General features: G+C 30.2%; 2 protein-coding genes across 3 annotated transcripts in view; one reads left to right on the forward strand and one right to left on the reverse strand.

Moving 5' to 3' along the window:
• LOC129981351 (coiled-coil-helix-coiled-coil-helix domain-containing protein 5-like) overlaps nucleotides 1-5,517 on the reverse strand; it is a 31,109-nt gene extending 25,592 nt beyond the window's left edge. Inside the window, exon 1 of the mRNA XM_056092173.1 lies at nucleotides 5,268-5,517. Within this exon, the coding sequence (XP_055948148.1) occupies nucleotides 5,268-5,350 (83 nt within the window). The 5' untranslated portion in view covers nucleotides 5,351-5,517. The remainder of the gene's footprint in view (nucleotides 1-5,267) is intronic.
• Nucleotides 5,518-8,996: 3,479 nt separating this feature from the next.
• LOC129981350 (putative leucine-rich repeat-containing protein DDB_G0290503) overlaps nucleotides 8,997-12,923 on the forward strand; it is a 98,943-nt gene continuing 95,016 nt past the window's right edge. Inside the window, exon 1 of one of the 2 annotated variants that reach the window (XM_056092170.1) lies at nucleotides 8,997-9,019. Coding sequence is in view for 1 of the 2 variants with exons in the window: in XM_056092168.1 (XP_055948143.1) it covers nucleotides 11,580-11,650 (71 nt within the window). In the remaining variant the exon portion in view is untranslated. Of the gene's footprint in view, nucleotides 9,020-11,456; nucleotides 11,651-12,923 lie in introns of those variants that run through there. The other variant, XM_056092168.1, reaches the window with a different exon arrangement.

Consider the following 12,923-nt stretch of genomic DNA (forward strand, 5'->3'; position numbering starts at 1 on the left):
TAACATATATAACTAAAAAGTAGATATCAAAGACTATCACTCAACTTTTCAAGATTCCGCAATTTCGATTCGTTTTTTCATTAACTTATTTTATTTACACCATCACCCATAATTAGTTACTGTTATCTGGGGTGCAGGAGTCTGAAATATTTTCTGAGAAACAGGGAAGTTTCTTTTTATATTTACCCCTTTATTATATAAGAAATTATGTAAACATTGCGTTTCATTCGCGTTGAGATTGATAGACAAAGAGACACCTGACCTTGACTTTTGAGGTTTGTTTTGTCTGTATTGTTTGAAGTATTTAATGAAAATTATGTCGTAGTAAGCATTTATATTGCACTTATTGGTGAAATAATGATAGGAAAAATAGTAAAGTTTTAACTAACACCAAATTTAACAGTAAATGAGTTTAAAACAATGTTATTTGTTAATTCTACTTTTAGACAAACTATTTGTGACATTACTAATAAATAGCTTTCCGGTTTATTCACCTTATTTCGAATAATGTAACTTTTTCGTTTCTCGGCTAGCAATTGTCAGAATATTGAAGCATAACCTGTATTTTTTGTAAAATTGTAATGGGGCGTCCTACGATATCAGATGGAAAAAAAAAAAAAAAAAAAAGTACGAAGACCGACCGAGCGAGAATCTGCCAGTTTGAAAAGAAAACCTGACCATGAAACTGCTATGTTGGCGGTAAAACGTGAAAAATTGAATCAATAAATATTAACAGGCATGACTCAAGGACAACATCGGGGTTGGCGAGCGATAGCGAGTTGGGAACGAAACCCTGTAGTTATGAATAAAAAGAAAGTTGTTAGGTTTCGCATATAAATTTTCTATTTTCCATCATTATTATTGAATATAGAAAATTATAATAAAGAAATAATCAAAGAGAAGATCCGATAAAGAAATTAAAGCAAATTTAAATATATAATTTCATTTTAAACCCGCAGATATTTCCTCATGTTTAGTTTTCATATTCAAACTTTCAGAATTTGAAAGCAGATTCTATCAAATATCCATCCATGGATACGAACAACTCTCTGCTCTTTAATTATATCTTACTAGCCGCCTTTGGCGACCAGCCGGTTCACCAGTATTACCGCTCGCTACAATTTTCAATTAAATATTTTAAGTAACTTGTCTCTTAATAGCTTCTCAAATAAAACATTTTTAATCTTCAAATTTTGATAGTCATACCAAATTTATACTGTTGTTTAGATCGTTTCGTTCAATTTACTATATATATTTTGCTAATGTGTTGTCATTTCCGGTAAAACTTCAACTTTAATTTAAAGTGGAAATGCTGAAATTGCAATTAATGTAAAGATATTTTTTAATGAAACCAAACGTTTTATTTTATTTATCATTTTTGTTGTTATTTATTTATTATTATTATTATTGAATATGAATACTGCAAACAGAATCGTTCGGTATTTAAGTCTTATGTGAACTACAAAATATTTTTCATAATTTGCGTAATATCTCAAAGAATAATTCAACAAAAATTTCTCAGATTCAGCATAAAATTCAGTTTTTAGTTTTGCTTTCAAAAGGATTGAAATGAAATCAATAATAATATTTTGTTCCGGCCTATAAATATATTTCAAAAATTATGAAGTCTAAATTTTATGCAGTAAGGTATCATATTCTGAGAAATATTCTGGACACACCAAATTTTAAATAAATGAATGAATGTTCCTATTTTCCACGATTAACTAAGACTGATTTATGAAGTTTTGAATGTTAAAAATTTAGAAAAACTCAACATTTTCATAATCATAGGCCAATTAATCTTGAGAAACCTGCTCGCTGATTGGCGTATTTTCTTTAAAACGATCGATGGAAAATCTAAAATTATCCTTTTTTTATTGAATAGTGTTATTCAAATTTTTATAAATCAGTCAGTTTAAGTGATTGATTTTGTTGATTGGAAATTAATTCTTTATTTAAAATATTAGCGTTTCAAGAACATTTTGTTAAACGGGATTTCCACAGCAGAAGCTTTATGTAAAATCAAAAATTCGTTAGATATTAGAGTATTTATTGGATCAAGTTACATAAAATATAATCATTTTCCATTTAGACCATTTTAGAAGATCTGTGTCTATTACTAAAGGTTTACAAATTAGCAGTGTGGCCCCGATTTGAATGGATATCCTGTTCATATTAAACAAAACTTGCCTTAAAATAAAACTTATTTATTGGATTAATAATACAGATAGTGTAAAAGATCATAAAATAATTTTTCTTGAATTTATTTTTTAGAAAAAAATATTTTATATTTGTTTTATTTCCTACAGACACGTGACGAAAATCATATTTTTGCAGATTACATTTCCAAAAAGATTTAATTTATTTTTAAATGGAACTTTAATCGATGTGATGGCAACACTTTGAAAAAAGCTAATTTTTTCCCCATGAATGCGAAACGTGCTCGTGCAGCTTAAAATTTATTTTTATTTTGTACGAAAAAAAATTGTTGAAAAATATAGTTAAATTATTTATTTAAAAATTAATTAAAAATAGAAATTTAATTTTAAGATTAAAACATTGGTATCATTTAAAAGATAAATTTTTGATCTTTAACTTCATGTGAAAATCTTTTTTGAGCGGTAATATTTTCGGAAGTTATAGCAGAAACACGCCAAAATTTCGCTTAATTTTTAAATAATTAAAATTCTAATTAAAAATTCGAAAAAATCACCCTCAGATGCACATTCCTGGCCTCCAAGGTATACACGTGCCAAATTTGGTAGCTGTAGGTTGAATGGTCTGGCCTGTAGAGCGCCAACACACACACACATTGAGCGTTTTTATAAGTATAGATATAGATGACTCAAACATCTTTCCATTTGTACTGTGTGAAAATTTAGAATACTCTCCTTATTATTTACCACGGCTAAGAATCCGTGGACATCGGAAAATTATCTGCGTGTAGCTTCTGCTTGCTATATATCTTCTAAATATCTCAAGCGAAATGGAATTGTCTGAAAGCTGAGCCAATTTAGAGATTTTTACTTTTAATTATAACTACAGAATTTATTAAATATTCCCCTTTTTCCCTTCAATTTTTGCTTTTCACATTCACATACGAAATAAGCAATCGATATATTGAATTCTATTTAGCAGTCGCTTCCCTTCTACCCCAGCATATAGGGAGAGGCAGATCAGTTTTCTATTGTGAGGAGGTTCGTAGAGGGGGAAAGAACATCTGGTTTTGATTTGTGCATCTGTCACAGTAGCTGCCTCGTTTGGCCAACAAAGTATGGTGTATGTGAAAACTAAAAAGCAAATATACATATACCACGTAAAATGAAATCATGAAAACAAAGTGAAAATAGATAAATAATAATTAAAAAAGAAATTTTATTAAAGCTATTTGATAAATTTTATTGAACTATTTTAATCTGACGTTTTTTAAATCATGATTTTAGAAAGTTATATGAAAGTAAAATTAGGAACTGACATCTGACAGGACGCGACTTATTTTCCGCGACTCTGTTTTTCTGTGTTTTTCCAGTCGGTGTAGCGATTTGTAGTTTCGGAATTTCTATTTTATAATGATTTTATAAAGATCTGGTCTATCCTTGCTAGCGTATCAACATAAGTTAGTAGACTAATAACAATAAGTAGACTATGAATTTTTTTAATACCTCTTGAAAACATGCATTTTTCTCAATATTTTAGAAAATGTGTTGAACAAAATATTAGAATTGTATCAAGATGAAAGGTTAATAATGCAATGTAACCTGAACCTTGTTTAGATAAAAGAGTAAGATTCTATGTATAGGCATATTCTATAAAAAGGTTGAGCATTTGAATATAAGGCGTCTTATCTAATATATTGGTGAAACTGAAGTCGTCCGTAAATTGTTTAAACGCTGAGTATTAATGTTCGGGCATTCTTCCAAGATTTATGGAACAAATATAAAATAGTTGTAAATCGTGCGCCTTGGTACTTGTTCTTGTAGCGGCGAAAAAAAAAAAAAAATTACGTATCTTTTGCATTTTAATGCGAAATGAATTTAAAAATTTTACGCTGAAACTCAAATCTTAACATACACCAAAATCGGATAAAAATAGTATTATAATAAAACGTTTTCAATTAGTCAATTTCGAATTTTGGTTCAAAATATGAGAGCTCTACTGCTGTCTGCCAGATTCGAAACTTTATTCCGTCGAAGATATGTAGTGTATGCGGGCTTCATGCATATTAAATTCGACTTCATCGATCAAATATCTGTTGGAAAGGCGTGGAATTTTGAGAAAATGTCACTCTTGTTATTTGACCATGATTTACATTGATGAAATCCATCTTCAAAAAGCCTTAATTTTGCTTTAAAAAAGCGGCAAATTAAACAGTTACAAAGTGTAGGTTATTAGCAGTGCAATGCGATGATATAGATCTATTAAAAGAAAACATTACACAACTGCTTTAGTTTATTGTTAGGTTCATAGAAGATATTAATCATTTTATATTTTATCTTCAAATTATTACATCTCCCGATTCTTTCACTAATTAGCTGTTAAATATACAAGCACAATTGAAGAGATCTCGAGTCGGCTGTTATAATTCTACTTTTTGGCTAGTTTTGTTGCGTGAACTAAACAACAGCAACTTCAAAACAACAACAACAGCGTCTTTACTTGATGTATCTATCAAAAGTGCGCAGTAAACTACGCGTTGATGAATTCATGCAATTTTGTACGGATATTTTAAGGTTGGAATGATTCGGGACAAAAACAAAGTAAGGTGCTAAAGAGATTCTGTTGTGTTTGGTTTCTAATTTAAAATTTGCCATAAAGCAGACATAATATCTGCTTGAACAGAAGAAACTGCATCATTTATTTATTGTCGCGCTTTAACTTTCCCCCTATATTTAATCCAAAGAGGAATTTCTATTTCTTACCAACGTTTTAGTCAAAAATAAAATTAATTTTATCACATATAAAAAAATCGTTTAGAACTCTGTATTGTTCGTTAAAAATGCTCTTGCCTCAGTTTCATGTTTTTTTATTCTTTGTCTGTAAATGAATTATTATTACTTATATTAAATATTTTCACGCATCAAGATGATTTATTTATGTCTGCAGGCAATATAGATTTAATAAAATTTGAGTAAACAAGCAAACATAAATACAAACAAAATGCAACTTTTTTTTTCTCACTTTAAGAACCAATACCTAATTTTTTAAGGTCTAACTGAAGACCATCAAAGCTGTACTAAAAATGAGTGAATGAATGATTTGATACTTACGAGTTAGTACCAAATGAATTTGGTACTAATTTCATTTCATTCATTTTAGCTTCATTTGATACAGACAGGGACGGTTCATCCATATGTGCTGCTAAACTGCAGTATCACCAACCCTTTTCCTTTGTGTAAATATATTCACAAATTTAATTTTCGTACTAAATCCAAATCCATCAGCAGTCCACTAGCATTTGTTTCAGTTTTCATCATTCAAGGGAAATTTTGCATAAAAAGGTACACCTCATAGAGAATTTCCAATCGGTATCGATTTTTACTGCTACGCACGCTCAGTAACGAAACTCATTCGCTCCGTTCCTTTGCTTAGCTAGTGAAAGAAAAACTGTTGCTTAAGTAGTACTGATTCTTGCCGCTGCGCAAGTGTTGTAACAAAAGATAATCATTCCACTTCGTCGTTTGTCAACACTTCAGGTGTTGCGTTCATAAAGGAAGAAAAATATTACCACGAAAGCAATATTTCCTTTACTTCCAGAGTTTATGGAAGAGTAGCTTAAAACTTTTTGTAATGTTTTTTTCCCGAATTTAAAATTTTAATTTAAAAAAAAATGAAGAATTTTATAGACTAACAAAAACTTAAAAAAAATATTGCAGTGTTAATTTTTTTCGTAAATAACATCTCTGTATGGGCATTTAATTTTTAATTTTCGTGTTTTTTTTGTTTGTTTGTTGAGTTGCAAATTAAGTGTTTTATAAATGAGTACAGAATGCAAGAAAAATAAACTTTAAAATAAAACTTTAATTTTTTAAATAAAAAATGGAACTTCTTGTTTAAATTTTTATCAATTCAAAAATTTGATTTGCAAGCATTCTTAACTAACGGAATCTCTCGTTTTCTTTGTATAGTTTTCTCCTTTAAACATCTATATAGTAGTAGATTTGTTTTGTTTGCATTCATAATCAGTTAATAAATTTATTGAACATATTTAAGATTAAAAATCTCACTTATCTTTGAGGTTCAGTCACCCCCTATTTACACTATTTATTTCATCAGCCGTTGCGATTTAAATGCTGGTTGTCGCTGACAATCAGTTTATGTTATTAACCTTAATTGAAAAACGCATAAATATTTTCGATCAGCTTGGGTGTTCTGAGCAGCTTTCTTTCTGCATATCTATTTATAGAGTTTTGTTACTGAATCTTAATGAGTTTGACTTTAACGATAGCCTTGTTTTAAATATGGTCTTTGGAAAGAGTTTAAAATTTAGAAACAGAGCCAAGTAGTTGTTTTGATTTTTTTTTCTTCTTCTTGTAATATATCCCTATTCAGCTCGTTGGGCGTCCTATGCAAAAATTTCAGCATCTGCATTCTCCCCCTGCTTAATTTTAGGAGGAACTGGAGTGGTTAAAACGATAGTTTTATTTCTTTTTTGTTTTGACTGAAATGTTTTTATAATGAAATATAATTAATTAAAGCAGTTGTTTTTATTTCCTTGTATAAAATATACAAATACAAAGTGTTATAATCGTCGAAAAAATTCGAACTCGAAATTTTGACGAATCTTTATTTCAGGCAATTCAAAAACGCTTAGAACTTGACGGATGAGTTTCGGTATATGATTACTGCTTCAAGTTTCTAGATTTCTATAAAATTTTGATATAAATCCATTCAGAGGAAGTATATCTGTGAAGCTGTCAGAATATAAGTTAATACGATAAATACATAATGAAGAGGGCTAGATGAATATAATTTTGCAAGCAGATTTAACATAGTACGGATTTTATTTTTATCGTTATGTCTTAAAGGTTTTCTTCGGCAAAATATTTTTAAATTTCGAATTTTGAGAGGCTTATACGATTTTAGAAGTCCTAAATCGGCTTATAATGCCCCTCTATTTATTTCCCTGTCTGTTTCTTTTTACATACAATTATACCACAGTAAATTGCAACAATGTTTAAAAACGAACACAGTTTAAAATTCTTTTCATTATTCCTTTATTCTGGAGCTAAACATTAAATATATTGTAACCTATTCAATATGGCAAAATATGCCGATTCTTCATATCTGAATCCTCAAAAATGGAGGGAAAAAAAGTAGGATGAAATATTAATAGCAACAATGAAAAGATTCGAGTTTCACTTCAACACTGAAATATATTTTGATAAAATATGCTTTAAATATTTTTTTTAAAATGAAGAACAGGGGGAAATTATATGGTTAAAAATTGTTATCATTGAAAAGATACTTTTCTGCATTTGAATATGATGCAAAATGATGATTTTTGCGCTGTAATGTTTTCAGAAGTTATCAAGGAGGAACCCAAAAAATGTTCAATTTAAAGCTTTGAGGTACACATTTCCATGCTACAAGACATATGTACGACAAGTACGTAAACCTTAAGTCAAATGGTCTGTAACGCACATGCGTACACACACATCTTCCTATTCTGAATTTTAGCAGTATGAACGTTTTTATAGGCAAATCATATCTACATTTACGCATAACAGTTCATTATAGATATAGAAAAGTGGTAATAAATGCTATCAAATTGCATAGCTCAGTTTTTATCGATATTTACTGTTAATTGGAATTTTATTTTTTATTTAACTAAATACATAAAATCGATTCCTAAGCAAAAAATACCTAAAGTCTATTTGATTCGTGCCATCAACTTGAACGGTATCTCTTCCAAGTCTAATTATGTTCATTTGTGTGACATTGCAGTCACATGACAGAAGTAGCTACGAGTGTCATATGACTATTCACTAAATGCTATTTGATCCTTTTTCTTAAATAAGATGTGCAAGAGACTTCAAAATATAAATGATGTGGTAAGTAAGATGGCAATCTGAGTGAAAGCCGATTTCCGATACTTCAGCGATTGCAAGAAATCTCGGTATTCGCAACAATAAGTTTGAATTCTATTTTCATACCTCCCTTCCCCTCTTTATCATCTGCGTGCTTCTACGAATCACTTTTTACAACTGACTTATCAAACAGCATTTTTAAAAGGAATTTTCGTGTGTTAGAATTTACTCTGATGGAATACTGAGACAATAAATAATTGACACTGTGAATTGTGGAGGTCGTCAAAATCACGAGATCGATTTTTTATGACGACAGTACTTTCTATTTGTGCATATCGTATATGTGAAAGTAAAAATGACTGACCAAATGAAATAAGTCAAACGAAAATCAACCAATAGACATTCTTCAGAAACAAAGCATTTTTCTTGCATGGCATTCGTCCAACAAAGAATTAACCCTACATCCTGTTTTATTAACTTCATACATCTAAGTTAATCTGATTAGATGTTCACCCTTTATGATGTTAAATGGTCAGAAACACGTTATTTCTTGTTGCTTAAAGAGGATAAAACACCTCATGATTGTCTATCTGATTTGAGATTTGAATTGTGGTCGCAGCAGGAACTTGATAATGGTGACAAAATGTCGTCAACTTCAGAAAATCAATCACTGAAAAAGTGGTGACACATTCTATGCTTTTTGCTATTATTAAATTACATATTCGAGTTTCATTGAATTTGTCGAAAATGCGTCATCTACTGTCCCCATTTTCTCCACACAAACCGGAAGCGAATCTCTTTTAGGGTTTTCCATCAGGAGGGGTGGTTAAAGCCAGAGCATCAATGTATGAAATGTTTCGGAATATGATTCAAGTATGAAAACGTGTATGATTAAGCTATCCTAATTGTTGCTTATTTTTTGCAGGTTCATGAACGTTGTATTTAGTGGATGTAAATCTGAGAAGGATTTGACTTCTTTTGTGGAATTTTATGTAAGTGATTTCTTTGATTTCGCTTTCTTTTACAAGTGTAATTATGTTTGATAAGGTATTATAAATTTTCTATTCATTTATTACAGATGTTATAGAAGATAATAATTGAAATATCTATTCCTCTTGGAAAAATATGTTACAAATCGTTGCATTACTCGAAACACCTTTGATTTCAATTTTACAAGTTTTGTAAGAGGAAGGAAAAGCTTTTTCAAAACTATACACATTATTTTTATTTTTTACATGTGGCGTGAAAATGTTCGTAGCAGAAGTTGGGGGGGGGGTAGGAATATTGGTTATTAGCTGCGAAAAATTCACTTATTTTTCTTTTGATAACATTGGAACAGGCATTGTTGCTTAATGAAATGTAAAAAAAAGGGGAGAGTTGTGGGAACAGTTTATGTTCATTGTGAAATAAAAAATTTAACTGTGCGACCTTGTTTCGTTATATAACGCCATTTCCTCCTCCTCTTCCTTCGATTGGGAAGTGAGCTTAAGAAATTTTAAGATGTAATTCAATATGTGTTCGATCCAATAATGGGGCAACGTATCAAAATCGCATCTTTAATTTGCCTAATTTTCAACGGTTCTGTTTTTGAGATGCTTTTTACAAGCAGTGAAAATTGGACTTCCTTTTCTTAAAGGTAGTTTGAAGGGCATTTTTATCGCCTCTTAATCAGAGAAAGAAAAAAAAAAAAAACCCATTTAGTTCGTTCAATCAAATATTTAGAATTATGCAGCTAGTTTTTCTATTTTTTAAAAACTATTTTTAATATAATTTCTTAATTTTATGTAGCAAAATTGCGGAAATTGCTCGATTCCACCTTTTTATTCTAGTGTGTTTATAAATTTCTAATCTAATTTTCATGATCTAAAACTGCCATCATGGAGAGGAGGAGGGGAAGGCCAATTTTAATGTTCTCTTCCAGCATTTTGTTTTATTCTTCCATCTGTTTGCTGTTTACATTTTTATATAATGAATAACCTTTCGAGATTGTTTTTGTAGTATACTTTTTGTCAGTGTTCCATTACTAACCCCCTTCTGAAAATTTCTATTTTTATTAAGAACTCTAACTTACTCTCAAGAATTTGTGTGGAATAAGGTTTCTGAGAATTCTGCATTTTTAAACGATAATTTCATCCTAAATCTGATCTTTATTTTGGGTCGTCTAAAGCAATATGTGGCTGTTAAAAATTGTCACACTGTTAATAGTCTTTCGATTTTTTTCAATGTTTAAAAGCAAAAAATGTTGGCAAGATTTAATTTTAAAATATGCTAGTATTTTTTCAAAATGATTATTTTTTCTTTCTAGCATACGTAGTATAGACTAAGTATAGTAATCGTCAAAAAATTCGAACTCGAGATTTTGACGTATCTCCACATTTTAGATCTACCTGAGTTCGAAAAAAGCATTTTTGGAAAATGTCTGTCTGTCTTCTATCTGCGATAAAGATAACTCAAAAACATTTTGAGATAGACGGTTTAAATTTGGAATACGGTCCTTACACCAAGTTTGTATATTTCTGTCAAATTTGGAGTAAAATCTGTTCAAAGGAAGTCCGTCTGTCCGAATATAAGTGAACACGATAACTGCAAGACAAAGAGAGCTAGATAAATAAAATTCGGAACACAAATTTAACATCTGTAACGTAGATACGCGTCAAATTTTGAACCAAAACCAGCAACGGACGGACTGTCTGTCTGTCGGTCTGCACTTTTAAAAACATGTAAATACGATAATTCAAAAACGCAGTGATTTAAATATATCAAATTTGGTATGGGATTTTGTGACTACAAGTGCAGTTTTGTGTCATATCTTCGTTTCAATCGATCGAGAAAAACACAAAAGCGCAAATTCGATTCTCGGATATTATTACATGTCACGGAATAATCTCCAAAAACACACAAAGGGTGACACAATAGATTCAATAAAAATGCTAAATTCATACCAGCAGTTGACTATTGTACGCCCGTGCCATTCAAGGCGTTCTCTAGGTTTATAAATTTATTAGTATGTGAGAGTTTTAGAGAAAACACTCTATCTCGTTTATTGAATTGCTTTTTGCCTATCATAAATGTATGCTCCATTGTTTCATTAATTTTCAAATTGTAGTCAGATCAAAATGTTAGGAATTGGGATGGTGTCACGAATTTTGTCCCTAACAACGATGGAGAATGAATAAAGCTTAAGAAGCCCTACTCGGGACAAAATTCACCACCTGATATGCGAAATTACCATTAGAAAAATCGATGTCGTTCGGGGACCATCCAATAAACGGGATGGCAAAGTATCGGATCTGAACGCTCCTCGAGTAAGGATGCGGACAGCCCCTTTCGGATCCTCATCCCCGTGCTGTGATTGGCCCAACTCTTCTCGCTTCCTCATCCAACCCGAAAGGATGCTGACCCCGATCTAGCATCCACGAGGTTTTCCATCCGGCATTGTTGTTTATCCCGCGTCTGCAATAACAAGTCCGCTATGGCTTCTTCCATGCCATTTGCATAGCCCGCTTGTTTTTTTCTACCAAGCTATGGAATTCATTGTACATACCCTTTTGCATGTTCACAATCATCATGGGTTTAATGTTCCGTTTCAATCAATTGTTAGTCTCTCCGAGAAGTTACCAGAGGTAAGATTTTTTTCAAAATTGTTTGTTGAAAATGTGGAAAAAAAAAAGAAAAAAAAAGTTTCTAAGATGTTTTGTATGCAAATTCGTTAGGTGTGTACTAGAATCCTTAACATGTACCTCTCTTATTTCTTGTAAAATGCGTGTGTATTTTTGGCGTAATTTAACTGAAAAAATAGATTTTGCGTTAATTATTTTCAAGGGCTTCTAATGATTTTTTAATATATATATATATATATATATATATATATATATATATATATATATATATTGGGAATTGTTTATATATGTTTGCTTAATTTTCCTGACGACACAGCCACGCTTTCACTAATTAATTATCAGTCAAATTTTGTGCTAAATTTGCCTTGATAAATAAAATTTATTTAAAATGTATTATTGCAATAAATAAAAAAATAAGCTTGTTATTGCTTAAATAATTTTTAAATATATATTATTGTACTAATTGGTTTAGAAATAAAAAGAACCTGCTTTATTTTACGAGCGTAATTTTAATGTTTATTAGTTTCTAGCATAAAATAATGAACACATTCAGAGCGCTCAGAGTGAACAAATTCAAACTGTATTGGAAGGCCATTTAATTATTTGTTTTATTTTAATAATAAATGCATGACTGTTGCGGTGAAAGAAAATATTCTTTTCCTCATTGAAAAATGACATTATCGTTTGAAATTTTTCATTGATCGTCAATAATATATTCGTCGTTGGATTTTTTCGAATTCTAAGACCTTAAATATAAATTTTTGTGCATACTAACATATTAACTATAAAGCCGTTTTCACATGTATGAAATTTTTACAGTAATGCAGCATAAATTTACTAATGCAAAAAAAAAAAAAAAAAAAAAAAAAAGAGGTGAAGCAATGCAAACAATTGTGTGGCAACAGTCATAAACAACGGCAAACAGTGAGTGAAATAACAGAAATTTTTGAACGAATATTTATTCGTCCTTTGATTTTTTTTTAAGGATTTTTTTTTTTTTTTTTTTTTTTTTTATCGCTGCTGATTTAACAATACGTCTTAAATTTGAAAAGAATTAGAGAATTTAACAGTTGGTACTTTATTATGACAATACAGCTTTACGTTTATTGTGAAATTTTTTAACTAGTTTAGTGCGGAATTCAGTCATCGAAGTCTTGTATTAATCGAATAAAATATTTACCTATATATTCCTTTTATTCTACCTTTTATTGTATTTGCTTCATTTTTGTAATAAAATTTTATGTATTTGAAATGATTCGCGGAAGTGTGTTGACTT

Source organism: Argiope bruennichi, chromosome 8, assembly GCF_947563725.1.
Source record: "Argiope bruennichi chromosome 8, qqArgBrue1.1, whole genome shotgun sequence".
NCBI lineage: Eukaryota > Metazoa > Arthropoda > Arachnida > Araneae > Araneidae > Argiope > Argiope bruennichi.